We start from the raw sequence: 16,369 nt of genomic DNA on the forward strand, positions 1-16,369 counted from the left end.
GTCGCTCTGAGGATGCAGATCTGTTCTCAGATGTATACAGATGTGATGTGTATGTACCTCCCAAACTCACCATTTAATCCTATGTGTAACCACCATATGATACTACATAATAAATACTAAATACTACTACTAATAAAGAAGACAAGTTGTTCTGGGTGTAATTCGGCACGGAGAGCAGAGAAATAAAAAGCAACTGTCCCTGCCGCCTGCCACCAGTCACTGTCACACGTTGGCCCCACCACGGTGCTGGAGAAGCACGCGCTAGGAAAGCCAGAGGGAGCAAGGGGCTTCGTTAGGCACCGGGGAGCGGGATTTTCCTCCCGTTCCCTCCGAGGTGTCCTCAACAGCGCCCGGTGCGGGGACCCTGAGGGGCCGCGGCCCCCGGGGCTCGGTCGCCGCCCGCGGGCTTGTCACGGGAGCGCCGTTCCCTGAGGCGAGGGGGGCCGCGGCCATCTTAGGGGGGCGCGGGCGGGCTGGAGCGGGCCCGTGCCCGGCCTCGGGCGTCGCGGTGCGGGGTGCTGTGTGTGGGGTTATCCCCTGAGGAGCCATGGGGTGATGGTTGTGGGGTGGCTGGGTGGCCCTGCTCCTGTCCCTCAGGCTTGGGCCACCTCTGCTGCGCTGCGCCACGGGTGCCGTCCAGAAATGCCCCTCAGGGAAGGGGTTGGAGCAACGTGCTATCGGAATCTAGGCTGGGAATTAAGGTTTTTTCCACACAAATAACAATGGGATGGGACGGCACAGTCACAAACGCCTGGTGATGTCCCAGGTGCTGTGAGCAAAGTGGTCACAGGAAAGTACGAAGTGTGTGGAAAACGTTTGTTCCCAAATAGTGCAGTCATATCAAAGGAGGCCTCTGCTGTTGGCCAAGAAAACATTTTGGCACTTAACGGGCATGGGCAATACCTGTGGGAATCACATGCTGGATTACCGTACAGGGTCAAACATGAGTTATTTAGCAGTATTTTGAAGTTTCCAACCTGATTTATTGATTTAAAACTATTCTAACCCAAACAATATTTTACTTGGCTTATGCTAACGTGAACAGTTTCCTCAGCTGTTGGCATTGCTGCCAGATGAAAGTGCAAACAGAGCAGAGATTCCCTTCATGAAAGCAGATGTGGAATCTGACTTTGTGGTTTCTGTAATTGCAGATGACGCTACCTAGCTTTAATTTTGCTTTGAGTTGGCTGGGAGGCATATTCTTCTAGGTGTGCTGCCAAAATTTCAGGCGCAAGAGTGTCTGATTGAAATTAGCTTAATAAAATATAAATTCTTTTTTCATAGTACGGTTGATTCGTATACATATATTACTTTATAATACATATAGAAACTGGTGAATTATTGTAGAGAAGAAAGCAGTCGTAGCTATGATTTTTCTTAGACATCTAAAGTAGCTGACTGCTGCAAAATGTTCCCACTAGTTCTTAGTCTTTGTAAAAGCATACTTAGGTACCCTGCTAAAAATCCGAAACAGCTCAGCTTGCAAATGAGAATCGCAAATCCAGTGCAAAGCTAATAAATAAAGGCATTGTTTGCTGGTAATAACTTGGACTTGCCATCAGAGTACGTTATAGTTCTGATTAGTATAGTAAGTAATAGTTACAAAATCTTATAAAAGGGGCACAGTTAACCATGTCTTATAAAAATTAAGCTAACCAATATTATATTAACTGATGCTTTCTCATTCTATCATAGGCAGTTTCTTGGAAAAGCTACCTTACAGTTATGCTCCGCAAGAAATGTGGGGTTGTTAACTAGGTTGTAGACTGTGAGGAAAATAATGATTTTTGTCTTTCCAAGATTAGTTGAAATAACTAAATGCTTAGAAGGAAATTCAGCATTTTTTATATACCCTTCTGAAATGTAACAGCAATTGTAATCATGTTTATTATTTTTTTGTTTCTAGTGCATTGATAATTTTGTCCGGAGTATAGGATATAATACTTCTTCTGACTTGCCTGACAAAGTCTTGCAGTTTGTTAGAGATCACCCTCTAATGGATAATTCTGTAAATCCAATTGGTAATAGGCCTGTGCACTGAAGAGAAATTCAAATTATACCAGGATTGTAGTAGACAGAGTCACTGGCCTAGATAAACAAACATAAGATGTTATGTTTCTAGGAACAGGCAAGTGTTTTTATTTTAGCAGATGATACTATTCATTTTTATGTATTTTGTAGCAGAATTTTTCTGGAGACTTCAAAAAAGTAGAAGTATTCATTAGCTCTGTTTGAAGTTTTGCATTCAGAAGCTGTCTTGCTAGTTGAATATTTTCATACCAGTTAGATTAAATGTTTTTGGCTTGTTGGACATTAAAAGGCTCTCTTTAGAAATTTTCCATATCAAAGGAGGCTTCACATAATGATATTTGCAAATTCAGGGATTGTTTGAGGTCTTTTTTCCTGGAAAAAAAAAAAGTCATTGCTTCTCCCTTACTGAAATAAAAAATAAACAGTGCTTTGAAGAATTTCAGAAATTCCTTATGCCCAGGAATGCCTTCTAAATCTCCATCTAATTTCAACATGAATTATCAGGCTACAGTGTTATGCAATGTTAAAACAAGTTTATCTTTAAAAATAAATTTCTTTTTATGTAGATGACGGATATTTGCATAAAGCTTTCAATTGCGATGGAGAAATGTTCATTGTGGAAGAGCTACAGCTGTTTCCGTCCCCTGAGACTGTGTGATTTCTCCGGCTGTCTTCTAAAAAGGTAGAACTTCTGTCCCTGCGTATGGAAAGTGACTGCTGTAATAGCTTGCCTCAGGCCTTGCTCTTCTGCGTTGTTCTGACTTTTAAATAGCCTGTAAATGCTTCATAATTCTACTTCTATCATATATTCATTAATATCAGAAGCACAGTACATCTTCTTATCTGTAGAATTTTGTGTGTGTCAAAAAATAACTGAAACAAGCCTTTATGATCATTAAAAAAAATAGGGAAGGAACTCTGACATTTTACATGTTACGCAAAGCTGTTTTTTTCTCATTTATATTACCATTTATTCTTATAAGCTTTTTAGTTAATGATTTTTTTAATAAATACCAAAAATATTATAATTCATGTTAGAAAATAGGAGCTTAAGATCTCACTGCCATTGTAAAACAAGAACTCCCTCCTATGTTTCTAGGGAATGCTCTATGTAGGATCCCTATCTCAAGTGGTCCAGCTGCCAGTTCCTGTATGCCACCGATACAAGTACCGCTTGGATTGCATCTTCGCAAGAGATCCTTACTGCGCACGGTCTGAGTCTTCAAATGAAGGTATTCTTCTGGCAAATCAAACTGGTGATACTGAGTAAGTAAAGAGCTGTTGTTTCAGCTACACACCTATGTCAGATTGCTTTATAAGTGCACTCTTGCTGTCTGCAAGACAGAACTAGGATGATTCCTACAAATGGCATCTTACAAGCTGGAAGACTTTTTGTTTGTTTGTTTGTTTGTTTGTCTGTTTGGTTTTTACTTTTGCTTTCCCCCAGGAATTTAATTCAAAGTGTCAAATACGGGGATGCTTCCAGCTGCCTTAGTGTAGGTATGTGAGCATTTGTGTTAAGAAAGAGTATTTTAACATGATGCAATCAAAATATCAAAACGTTTTCATTTTGTGGTCACTGGAATTCTTACATTATAGAAAACCACAGAATTAAAATCATGCTGATTATTACTTTTGAACTGAGAAAGATGAGAAAAGCACACTGAACTGGTACCACCTAATCCTCTCAAACCTCCACAAAGTCAGAATACTTTAGTTCAGGCTGAAACTCTTACTCATAAGGGAAGCATAAATGTGACCCGTTTGGAGCTACTGGTTCCCCTGTTAGTAAAGGGATTTCTTTGTCTTTACTCCTTACATATTCATTATCTGTTTTCAGACCGGTGGATTCAATTTGATATTTATTTGAATATGTATCTGGCTTTGTAAGTTCAACTAAATCTTCAGTGTTCTTAAAAACATTATCTTCATAATTTCAGAAGATAATGTGAGAAAATTTGTCTTTCCCCTTGAAAACAATATTCATCTAATGTGTTCCTCTGTCGAATCTGGCAAGAGTAGTGTGGAAGTTTAATGGGAGCAGACTTCAGGAGAAGGACTCTAAACACCTCCTCTATGATGGAGGAATAGCAAAATTCAATGTGACAATGGATGAGACTGGATTCTGTGATTGTCTCTCAGTAGAGAAATCCAAAGGGAAGGAATTTCTTATCACTGTGGCCCACTATGCCCTTTACGTCCACCAAAATACAGAGAAGGCAAATATTAATGCCGTAACAAATAAGTACAACGAAGCAGGAGCTGAGGGTTTTAAGTCTTCAGTACCAGCTTCTTTACTAAAAGAGGCAACAAAAACAGAAAGCTGTGGACAGCCAAAAAGAGAAGCTTGTTTTAAAACTCCTGTGGGTTGGTATTGCACTTCTTTTCTTTTTCTTATTCGTCTGGAATTTCTACAATGGTCATTTATCTCTGCCTTGGACGATCAGAGAAACCAGTTCAGAAACCACCAATGCAGATTGTTTGGGAAGTCCAGCATTGGCTACAGAGGGATCAGGCAGCAAAAAGAAGAGTTCAGGCACACAAATGGACATGTCTTTTGTTAATGAATAAATGCCTGTGAGCTTTTCTTAAGGAGTGCAGCCCCAATGCACGGCACAGTGCAGGTTTTATGGAGACCTTGCAGCTCACAGAAATGTTTGGTTAAGATGATGTTTCCTGTTAAGGACCGTGGAATGTAAATTTGGGTAGGAGTCAGAAGCTCGGAGTTGGAGATGACAAGCTGCGTTGTGTATTACACAGATGTGTTACCACCTAGTGCTTTTAAAAGCAAAATTCCTTGTTCGGGTACCTTTTTGACACATTAAAACCGCAAGAATAAATTTCTTTCAAAAATTGACGCTGATCTACTTTTTTGTAATGTTGGAGTTGCCCAATTACATAAATTAATACTTCAGAAGCTAATAATACTTAGCATTTAGTGCTTTTCACCTTCAGACTTTGTGTTTAATCTACGAATAGCAACTAATTAAGTCTCCCAATGCCCCAAGAGGTTGCTACTACCCTCATTTTTCATGAGGTTAAATTACTTGTCACTGACCATAGTATTCGTGTCAGATGTAATGCTTTGTTAGAAGTTCCTGAGTCATCTTCCTGTATTTTTTCTTTCTCTATTTTCCTCTCTTTTCCCTTTATTTAACCTTTCAAAAGGCTTTCCATACATTTATTTTTCTAATGTGTTTTTAGTGACCTTTATGATGCATCTTTCCCTGTCCGAAAATGCCATGAGCTGACTTATGTACTGCATCATTGTTCTGGATTTATTTCTGAGGTTTGGTCAAAGCTCAGACACTGTAGCTCCTTTTATTAAAGGCCATTGAAAGTTGAGCATTTTTTCTGAGACACTTTTTCTTTTTTCATTTTCTAATAAATGTTCTCTTATGTTTTCTGGTTTGAAAAATAACATGGGTTCTCTATTACTGAAATCCCTGAACAAAGGCTATGCTGCCTCACTCTGTCTCATGCCAGACATGCCTAAAGTACAAGGCTGATTCTCTTCTAGACTTACCTCATTTTTTCCACTTCTGACATAGCTATTCTTGAAGTCTGCTTGGAAATGGATTCCTCTGTGTGGAAGTCAGCACCAAACACATAGCAAGGCACCTGCTTTCAGGCTCTTTTTTTTTTTTGGAGGCCTTCTTTCTCCCTGGATCAAATTATCAACAGGTTCTTGTGTATTATTACGTGCAAATACCAGAGAACCAAGGTGAGGCGAGCTGTTGAACTTGCAAGGAGCAGATTCACAAATTCCTGCATCTGTCTTTTATGCTGGTACTTGCCTACATGCCAATGTTTGCACTTTCTATGGACAGATGTCAAGGCGGAAACTGTGTCAGCCTTTCTAGTAAGGTGAAGCCTTAGTCACAAAGTGTGGACAAGAGGACCGCATGAAATGGACATCCGAAAATTAGGAGACTGGATATCTGTTGGCAAACTGTTATGCCACGAACAGTCAGGCTGCGTTTCAGTGACTGTCAGTGCAATGCAGAAACCAGATCTGAGGTGCACATCTTGTCTTATAGTTTGAAAGGGAGTCTACTTCCTTACAGGGTTCCTTTACCTATATTCCTAATCCCTCTATGCAAAGGGCTGTATGGAGATTAGTGATGCAGACTGGGTGGTGATATGTAATAATCTAGGAAGTGATCGAAATTTCCATTCTTATCTTTGGGGACACTTAACTCGCTTCCCTCAGTGGAAGGAAGTGCAGATGGAATACAAAACCCTATTTCAGAAAATCCTCACAAGGCTACCAGCATTTGGTTTTAGTTCAATTCCTGCTGATCTAATTACCCTAATTTAAATGTGTAAAATAATTAGCTTCGAAGAGTTGTAGATAAGTTTCCGTTAACAGGTCGATATGAAAGATACTGTGCCCTACTTTCGGTAGTGTCTTCGGTGCAGTTTTAGTTCTTTTGTCATTGGTTCCCATGTTGCAGGTAGGAAGGACGGAGAATATGGGGCAAGAGGATTGCTGGCGCTCAGCGCTGCGACAGAGCCGAGGTAGTCCTGGGGCTGCTGGTGCAGTTGCCAGCTGAGAACAACCACCCGCCGCTGCTCCAACTTGCATCCTGCAACGACTCTTCTGAGTGTACACCAATCCACTGTGCAAACACATTCCTCCCCCACAGCTCCTGACACCGGGTCAGCTTTCTTGGTTCCAAAAATCTTTTGTGCTGGTAGCTGCTGCCATCATTTCAAGCAGAGCATTACCTTGGTGTTCTCAGAACATGCCTGTCTGACGTCACGCTTAAAATTATGGGCAGCAAACAAACCATAGCCTCAAACATGGGCAACAGTGCGGACACTGGAGATGAGGAATTCCAGCTCAGTAAACCTCCCTTTTAAATGCCCTACAGAAAAGGATGAAAAAAGGAGAAAAGCTGAAAGCAGAGTGTGAGGTGGTGGTGGTATCACTAGCGATTATGCTGCTGGTGTTGGACTCTGATATTAGTATTGCTGAGTTCTGAATGCTACTCCTACCTTTTATTGTAAAACTACCGGTACAGAGCTTACTGTTTTGGTGCAAATTCTGAAGTTATTAATGCACAGAGAAATTAATGTGCAGATCTGCCTGGGATTAACAAAATCTCTCTTGGGAAGACTTCCCATTAAAGTGTCCCGGTGAGTAAAGGGGATGGGGATCATTCAGCAGCAACATAACTCAGCAGCACCGAGTCTGCTCATGGGAGGCTTCGTTAGAGGAGTGCAATATTTTAAGGTGAAGTGAACATTTTTGGGAAATGAATGAGGAGTGTTGGTGTTCAGTCAGGATTTGAGTGTACTGGCGGAGGTGTCTGGGAGGAAATGCCAAAGCCACACTTCGGGTTCATTGCTCGGCGTGTCTATGAGAAGCTTGCACAGTGATACCTGCTCTAAAAACCTGTGAAACTGCATGTACGCTCACACACTCGTCCACAGCTCCCGAGCTGCTGACATGACGTGCTTAAAGCTCGGGATAACCGCAGGCAGTGGAATTGGTTCACTCTGCCCAGTCCGGTTGATAGCAGTCAGTTTCGATCTTTGTCACAACCAAGTGACAAAATACTTAGCGTTCACAACCAGGCCCCCGTCGTGTCCTTCTCATGCGTGGAGCCACCAGGGTGGGTGCGCTTCGGTGGGTGCGCTTCGGGCTTTGCCCACGGCACACAACGCGGGCAGCGGGCAGGGCAGCTGCTGCGTGCAAAATCTCTACTGTTGGATTTACGGCTGAAAAGGAGCAGACAGGAGAAAAATCCGTTCCTGGGCTGGTCTCCTGTCACCTTCGGGAGGCCAGGTCACTGGTGCACCTCCACCCTGGTGATGAAAAAGGCATCTCTTCCCCAGACTGACCTGTTCAGCTTCTGCTGCCAGCCCTAGAGCTCGTTATGCCTGGGCCAGCTCAACTGAAAAGTGCTCTCGTATAATTTTTCTTTCTACCAGGAAGTTTTTTATGGCTGCGATCAAGTCACACCATACCCTTTCCTTTGATGAACAGACGAAGCACTTTTATCCCTTCAAGACGGAGCACGCTTCGTTCTCTCCCGGGGCTCTGCTGGGAGCCCCCTTTGGTCGTGCAGCATCCCGGAGGTGCGGGCACTGCACCTGGGCAGAGGGGCCTGGAGGGAGCAGGGGAACCTCTCTGCTGCTGCTCAGCACCTGGGTACCGGCACATCTAAGGTCGGTATCAGCTCCTAGGGCCGCAGGAGCACGCTAGGAGTGCCTGGGTGCTGATTGCCTCCCTTCTTCCCAAGGCCTTTCGCCATGCCATAAAAACACGTTCACGCCTTATGTTAATTTACCACTTGTACAAACGCCTTCGCAAGAGACCGAGCAACAAAGAGCGGCCTGTTTCTGATGGAATACGTCTAGCCAAAGATAAAAGAACGCTTTTTTTTTTTTTTTAATTTGGTTTTAAAAGCCCAGCGCGGGGCTGGAGCCCCGCACGCCGGAGCCAGGCGGGGCGGCGCAGGGCTGCCCGTGGCCGGCAGGTGGTGCCGCCGAGCCGGCCCCGGGAATAAAGTCGGGAGAGAAGGGAGCGGAGAAATGTGACCGAGATGGGGCAGTTGGCGCGGGGAGGAAGCGGATAGGAGAGAGCAGGGGAGAAAAAAAAAAAAAAAAAGAGAGAGAGAGAGAGGGAGAACAAAGAAATCGCTCCGCAGGAGGACGGGCGGCAGAGCTGGCTGGACTTCTGGGGGAAAACTTGCGGGGCTGCGGGAGCAGAGGCGAGCAGACGGCTTTGTCTGAAAGGGCTTGCAAAAGCACCACCTAAGCCTGCCGCTCCCCTCCCATGCTGAAGGGAAGGAGGGCTCCTGGGAGCCAGAAAGGAGGGGAAGGCGCTGGGGGCTGCGGCGTCGCGGCGGCCGGGGGCGAGCCCGAGTCCCCCCTGCTGCTGGGGGGGGGCCGGGGGGGTGCGGGCAGCCCCTGCCCCGGCTGCCCCGCACGGTCGGGGATCGCTGGGCGTTTGGAGCCGAGAGCAAAACTAGCAGCTTTCGAAGTGAGATTCCGGAGGAAATTTAAAGAGCATCCGGATCCGGAGAAAGACAGAGAAAGAAAGAGGAAGGGAGAAATAAATCAAAACGCGGAGAGAGCCCGAGGCAGCTGAAGAAAGGACGGGCGAGAAAGAAGCTGACGCCCAGGCAGAGATGGGGTGAGCCTGGCAGTTTATTATTCTCGAATCGCTTTTATTATTGGTGGCAGCTGAGCTATTTTTAAGGTAACTGCAAAAGAAATGAAGGTTTTAAATTGCTTTTTTTTTTTTTCCATATTGCAAGCTTTAAAGTTTAGACTCGCCTTTTATTTTAGGGGTCAGAAAGTAGGTAATTGCACGGCTCTGCAACTTCTTAAATCAACTCGCGTGTAAGGGAAGCCTCTCGTGATATATACGTTGTGTGAAACCCAAACTGGGAGACTCGCTGGGAGGACTGGAGCTGGGCTGTGTTCCCAAACTTTTCCAGAAGTTGGAAGTTGGAGGTTTTGTTTGGCTGTTGTGACTTTGGCACTCGGTAAAATGGATTCTGTTTGCATTTCTAAATGAATAAATAGCTGTTTGAAATTCCCTGCTGCTTTAGTTTATGATCCTCTTCAGATTTTCCAAGAGTGAAATAATGCTGCGTGGATATGGCAGTGAATTTTGGCATGGAAATAGGGGCTTAGCCTGGTATTTAATTTATGCCCTATTTATAAGTCTCAATCGTGTAAGTTTAAGGACCTGACGTGTTGTTGTGAGTTTCTTGTGCAGTAACTCTTTGTGGCTGTGGATCTGTAGGAAACGTGTCTGATCAACCCCCTCCAAATGTGTGGGTTTGACATTACAAGGGAAGTAAATAAAATTCTTTGAGGCTTGTTTTCCTCTTGCTGACTTTCCTCTTGGACTGTCTAGATACATGATTGAGCATTCAAACACACGTTCAAGAGGCAGGAAAGGCAGAGGCAAGGAATCAAAAGTGACAGCAGTGTGAACGTGGCACAGATCCTTTGAAGTTGGCAGAGTCTGTGCTGATCCAGGATAAAGCAGAAAGCATCCCTATTTTATAACTTTTCCAGTGATCCACGAAGTTACTGTAAAACTTCTAGAGCTGCCAGGAAGGGTGTAGCAAGCAGAGGGTTTGGGACTAGCCGGTTTATTTCCCGGGGCCGTGGGATGAATCCTTCTTGGATCGACCGCGGTTAACACCCGGCAGTTATGTGAGTTCTTTAGAGGGCCACCAGCTCCCGTGGAAGAAACATTGAGATGGTGTCATCATCTCAGCCTGCCTGGATTTCACTCTGTAATTGTAGTGGTGTAGTAGCAAAACCAGTGTTAAGCCAGAGATGACGGTTCTACTGAAAATTCCTTATTTCCACTTAACTCCTGAGTTAAAGTGTCGTCTTGCTCGCACGTTGATCACGTGGGGTTATTAAGTAGCTTTCAGCAGCATTTAGATTCCTCTCCATACAAAAGAAATTAAAAGCACACCACCTTTACATGATGTTCTGGCAGTAGATTTTTATTATTCATGAAGCAGGGATTCTGGTCTTCATTCCTCCATGTTAGATTTATTTTATTTTATTTTGTAACATCATGTTCTGCTTTTCACGGACAGGCTGTCCCTGCACTCTTTTGTACCCACTGCCCTGTAGGTTTTTAATGTTTAGCATTTCCTCTCTGAGGAGGATTGTTGTCAATAACACTTGATCCTGAGGGAAGTGAACTTAGTCAGGTCCTAGCTGAGTCTTCAGTGGCCGCTTTATTTCTCTGACTCTGCTAAGCGCATTGTCAAATGCAACTTCTAGTTTGATCGGGGTAGAGTTTACCCACTTGTCACGTTTTTCGACCAAAGAATTCACCCGCTCTTGTCCGTACAGCCATCCCAGTGACCTCTGCTGAGCAGGCAGTCTGAGCGGGCCCCATCGAAGGGGCTGCTGCTGCTCCTGGAGCTCTGGCAAGGACAGGTCGAAAATAGCAGCAGACTTCAGGGAGTCCTACGAGCGAAGGCAGGCGTATGTGCCTGGAAGTGTGAGGGGTCCTGTAGCTCGTAATGAAGATGCAGAGGCAGAATTTGTGTCGGAGGCATGGAGCACTTTGAATTGCATACGTATCTCCACGTCTCTGGTTCTAATTATTACCAGACATGGTTTTTTCAGGAACGTGTAAAGAATTATTTAGCTGCCCTCTGGCTCTGCTCTTTTCTAACTATAATTATTGTACAGACTTCCAGCAACAGTGTGAGTGTGTCAAAAGAAAGAGCTGTTGAAGCTCAGTAGCAGAAGCAACAGTTGTCCTGGGAGGGTGAATGTGCAGATTGTGTTGGAGACACCCAGTAGCAGAGTACTCAGCAGCCGAGGTGCTCTGTAGATTGAGACTGGTTTCCAAAAGGGGTGGAAAAAAATCCTTGTTCTCAAAAAAAAAAAAAAAGGGGGGGGGGGGGGAGAAAAGGAGGAAAAAAAAAAAAGAAAAAAAATTGTCTTTTAAATGCCCTTGATCCCCTTTCTCTGTGCCTGACCTTGCGTGCTTGGCACTCTTCCCCACGCTGATCCCGACAGGAGCATATTCAGCTGGGATTCCTTTGCTGCCCTTTATCTGCAGGCAGGCCAGGAGGCAGCTGCTTTTCATTCCTGTGCTAAACCCTGCCGGGTAAGCTCTTGGGAGTGGGGGGAGGCCGAAGGGAAAGCAGCCCACAGCCAGCTCCCGCTGCTGGAGCTGCGCTGCTCAGCCTTCCCCGTGCGGCTGGGGAGGAGAAGTCCGGCCTCTCCCACCTGGACGCTCGCAGCATTGTGCCCAAGGTGACGTGATGCAGCACACACTGAAAGCAAAGCTGCAGCTGAGAGGGCTTGGAGACCTCCCTGGCTGTTAGAACAAAGGGCTGCGGGCCAGCCTTCCCACACTTTGTTCCTAAAGCAGCGGGGTTTTGCAGTTCAGTATCTAAAAACCGGTGTCCTGGGGTCAGTGCCCCAATCCTAGGCAGGCAGGATCCAACGCCCTCCGCACCCCTTTGCAGGGAGCTGTGGTTGCCATGGGCTCTGGAGGGGGCTGCACCCAGCAGAGGGGAAGGGTTGGACTGGCAGAAGAAACGCAGTGGGAAAGAGACGGGGTTTGCTTCTGCAGCCCCATTAACCCCCACTTCTTCCCCAGACAGCGCCGACACGCAGTCGGCAGCTCTTGAGGCTGCTGAGGGAAGATAAAAGGAAACAAAGGCAGCAGCCGAGGAGGAGGAGGAGACCGGTTCTCACGTCCCCTCTGCGTTCCAGTTCTGCCTTTTGAAATACTGGGCTCTGAAACACGTTTCCCTCAACCCGCTGCCAACCAACCCCCCTCCTTCGAATTATCCGGGGCCGTGCCGCGCTGCGGGGTTTCTCTCACACGAGCTGGTGAGCCGACAGAAGGAAGAGCCCCAGCCCTGACGCAGCCAGCGCGGCCTCCCAGCTGACTCAGCGTGGCGGCGGGCTGAGCGCCAGCGCTGAGCCACATTTCTTTCGTGCTCGCATGCTCACGTACCCCTCCCGGCTCTGCCCTGCAGACACCCATCCAGGAAACCAGACCTTGCAGAGGGAAAGGGCTTTGGGAAAGACGGCAGCGAGAATCGCAGAGTTCCCCCCCCACGGCAGCTGGGAAGTTCTTATCTGCTGCTGTGGCTGGCAGAGGGCCTTTATCGGAAAACTGCCTGTTTTGGGGGCTTTGAGCCCAGCCACAGGGCACAGAGCAAAAATATGTTCCCAGGTCTCTGTGCTCTCGAAGGCATCCTGCTCCTGGCAGCAGGAGTAGCACACCCCAAAGCCCTTCCCTACCCTTGTGGCTGAGCGCTGTTGTGCCCACGGGTTGCAGAAACAAATGATTCTGCTGATCTGGTGCTTTGTGATTTCTCAGCTGGCGTTTTTGATTAGTTTTTTTGGATGAAGGGGGACAACAGACTGCTTAGATGCACAGCAAGGTATTTAAAATGATCCCCACCCTGCATCTGAATGCCAAGAGTCGCACATGAACTTCCCAGAGGTGCCCTTGACCGAACCCCATCCAGGAACAGCAAGGCAAATGCAGTTTGTGAGGATGGAGCTCAGCACGTTCCAGCTGCTGCCTTAAGTGCCTAAATCCCTTGTTCCTAAACTTTGGAAATCTGCAATATTTGTGTCCCTGGAGTGCTTCAAACTTGGACTCTCCCACCAAATCTCTCTCTTAGAAAGCTATAGGTTACATTTGTGTCTAGGATTCAGTCCTGCCCCCTCGTCACATGCCTTGCTTTAGAACTGAAGACAGGACTGAAACATCAGGATCCGTTTGGGGAACGGTGACCCTAAAAGCTTCCCCCTCCCAAGCACACATAACAAGGTTTCTTTCTGGTCATGCAGCAATGGGGCAAGTGAGCAGGAGGTAATAAGTAATTCAGCTAACAAAATAGGCATGTTTCAGGTGGGTAGACAGGATTGTGAGGCTACAATTACTGGGGACGAGAAATAAAAGGATCTCAGTAGGAAAAATCCTCCAGATTGCACAGGGAAAAAAAAAAAAAAAGAAAAACAAGGACAAAGCATGAGCCAAATGCAGTGGTGCAGTCAGAAAGAAACCCCTCCCCACGCCCTGTGTAGAAGCTACTGAGCAAAGACATTGCTGGATGCTATAAAAGATCTAAACCGGTGTTTAAAGAAAAAAAAATAAAAAGGAAAAAAGGTTTCTTCCTCTCGCCCTTTTCCTTTCAAAGAAGTCTGGCAGGAGGGCTGCAGTTAGCAGCTGCCCTTAGGTTCAGGAACCTGCTGATGAGAGCAAGCCTGTAACTGTCAAATAGGATTTTCCTGAAGAGGTGGCGTTAGCCTTGGAAATACCCCAAGAAAGTAAAAGCAACAAAACGTTGCTTCTCCGAGAAGGTGAGGCACCCACCAGGCAGCTGAAGTCGGGGGTGTGGCGAAGAGAAGGGGGCATGTGGTGAAACACACGGAGCTGCCACGGCGCTGTTGAAACTCAGGCATGGAGATAAACGGTTTGCTGAGCAGCTCTTTCAGAGGCTGGCCGTCCCTTCTTCTAACCTGGGCTATTCCTTAAATCGGGAGATGTTTCCTCATGGGATTTTACACCTTTATCTTGGGGCTGGAGGTTGCAGTGGGCAACGTGCCCCGTTTCCAGCCCGGTCTGTGCCTCCTGTGGCTTAAGCACAAAATCTCTTCACCTTTTTACTTCTCTTGTGCTGCTAGATTCATCTGCTGGCTTGAGAGGATGCCTCTGGTGAGGATTAGAGAGAGGGCTCCGCGAAATCCTCCCATTCAAGACATCCCTAGCAAAGGGACTCACGGTGGGTTGAACCCTGTGTGGAAGACAGGCTGTGAGGCAGGGCTGGCCCTGCTGCAGCTCGGACATCGTTGTATTGCGGCGTGGTGGGCCTGGTGGGCGTGATGCCTGCGGATGTCCTGATCCCTGTGGTCCCACACGCTGCAGGTGCTTCAGGGGACGGCGCTGGTGCCAGTCCCTGGTGCTGCCGTCCCCTTCGGAGAGGCCTCTCCTGGCGGTGGCTCATCTCCCGTTCTATTGCAAGGGAGATTCTCCAGCGTGCTCCGGCTGCGGGAGCCCTGGATTATTCCAGAAGCTCCTATTTAGGACCAGGCTTGCAGGCCTGCGAAGAGCCTGCATCCAGGCAGGACACTCAAGGACAGCCCATAAATCCGGTGCCATATGTGTTCAGATTACACGGAATCGGAGAGGCAGCTCTGGTTTTAATCTCCTCCAGTCTTTGGCACCTCTTTTGCCCGCTGTTCCCCCACCAGGTAAGACATGGCACTAGTGCAAGGGAGTGAACTGATGCCACCTGTACCTCCTTGGCATCGGGCAGTGCTTGCAGGGCGTTCTTCCAGGGTCTTGGCAGCGCCTCGATGCGTCCCAACCTGGCGAGTTCCCTCGCTCGGAGGCAGTGAACTCAGTCCCTCCGGCCCCCTCGGTCCTCACCACCCCGCTGACCCCATAAATTAAGAGGACAAATAATGATTTGCTCTCATAGCAATGGTGAAATAAGCAGCTATTCATTAAGAAATCAATTTGGATACCGTAGTGACGAGGATAATACAAGAATCAAGGTAGAAATGAGACCAGTGAGCAGTTTTGAATGTCAGCCTAATGACCAGAGTCAGACTCCAGCCAGTAAGCAGATCAGCAACGATTGATCCAAACCCTCTCTTTGTGCATCCTCCCCAAACACCAGTGACCTTCTTCCAGCAGCTCTCCTGAAGGAGAATCAACAAGAGGAGGCAGCATCCCGGAGCCAGGAGCTTTGCCGTTGCAAGGAACACGTAAGGAATAGATGGATTAGTTAGGTTATGTCTCCATTTTTGTTTTTAGCTGTTTGGTTTAGCCTGTTGGCTGGGAGCCTGCTGCTGGAGTGTTGGGGGACCTTTCACTTGGGGAAAATTTACTTCTAAGCTATCTGTGGGGTGTGGGACTCTTAGATTTTACCCTTCCCCCAGGGCTGGGTACAAATGCAGGCAGAGTGGAGACCTGGATCCTTTCCACTTGCCATCAGACACTTGCTGATCATGTCTGCGTCTCGGCCAGATCTTTGTCCTTTCACTCATTTGATTCGTTTTTTCTTAATTATCTATGAAGGACAGCCCTGGGGGATGTAAGCGGTTTTATTTACACGTGCCCTTTCCACTGGTACGTCTGCATTGTTACGGGGACTCCCAGCTGGGAGCACGAAAAGAAGAGTCAGCATTTGAGGATGCGTGGCGTATCGAGCATATACCCTTAAAACACAGGGGAAAGAGGGCTGTAGAGGGAGAGAGAACATGACAGTTTGAATCCTGTGCACTTTCAAGACTATTTTTAAATGCTCTGTGGTGTTTTTGGAAACAGGAGGTCAGCAGCTTGGCCAGAAGCAAGCTAACAGACGGGTGCTCCTCATACCTTACTCTGCCCATGCATCTCAGATCTGTCTTTCAGCACCTGCGCTTTTCCTGCTCTGAACTTCCTCCAGTGCCACTTGGTCTTGCCTGCGACCCCACCTTGCTAATCCACTCAGCTGTGCTGAGCTGTGTCAAACCCTGCTGTGGTTCTGCTGCTGAGGAACATAGAAAGCATGAGGCAGAGCCATTTTCATTTGCACCTTGTTAGAGACGTGCCCTGAGATTTGCAAACGTCACGGGCTCTGCTGTCAGGACCTCCCTGGAGCTCACATCCCGTATTCTCACATCAGCAGAGTCTCAATTGCTTGGTTTTCTTCTCTCTCGATTTGCACTGCTGCCTACTCACTCTGTCTTTCTTGCACTCCACCACTTAGACCCTAGGAGAGCTTTTGTTTTGTAGTGTTTGCTCTAACCTTGTCAGACAAGTGTGTGAGCAGTGAACGGAAGGTTTCCGTGCCAGCCAGCATCCTCGGCAATAAAT

At 46.8% G+C, this 16,369-nt stretch overlaps 1 protein-coding gene across 2 annotated transcripts in view; it reads left to right on the plus strand.

The window, feature by feature from the left end:
• Positions 1-2,611: 2,611 nt before the first annotated feature.
• Positions 2,612-16,369, plus strand: part of HOMER3 (homer scaffold protein 3) — a 29,576-nt gene continuing 15,818 nt past the window's right edge. Inside the window, exons 1-2 of one of the 2 annotated variants that reach the window (XM_040537242.1) lie at positions 2,612-2,713; positions 3,131-3,297. In XM_040537242.1, the coding sequence (XP_040393176.1) occupies positions 3,134-3,297 (164 nt within the window). In that variant the 5' untranslated portion in view covers positions 2,612-2,713; positions 3,131-3,133. Of the gene's footprint in view, positions 2,714-3,130; positions 3,298-8,598; positions 9,179-16,369 lie in introns of those variants that run through there. The other variant, XM_040537243.1, reaches the window with a different exon arrangement.

Source organism: Cygnus olor, chromosome 26 (assembly GCF_009769625.2).
Source record: "Cygnus olor isolate bCygOlo1 chromosome 26, bCygOlo1.pri.v2, whole genome shotgun sequence".
In the NCBI taxonomy this organism is placed as follows: Eukaryota; Metazoa; Chordata; class Aves; order Anseriformes; family Anatidae; genus Cygnus; species Cygnus olor.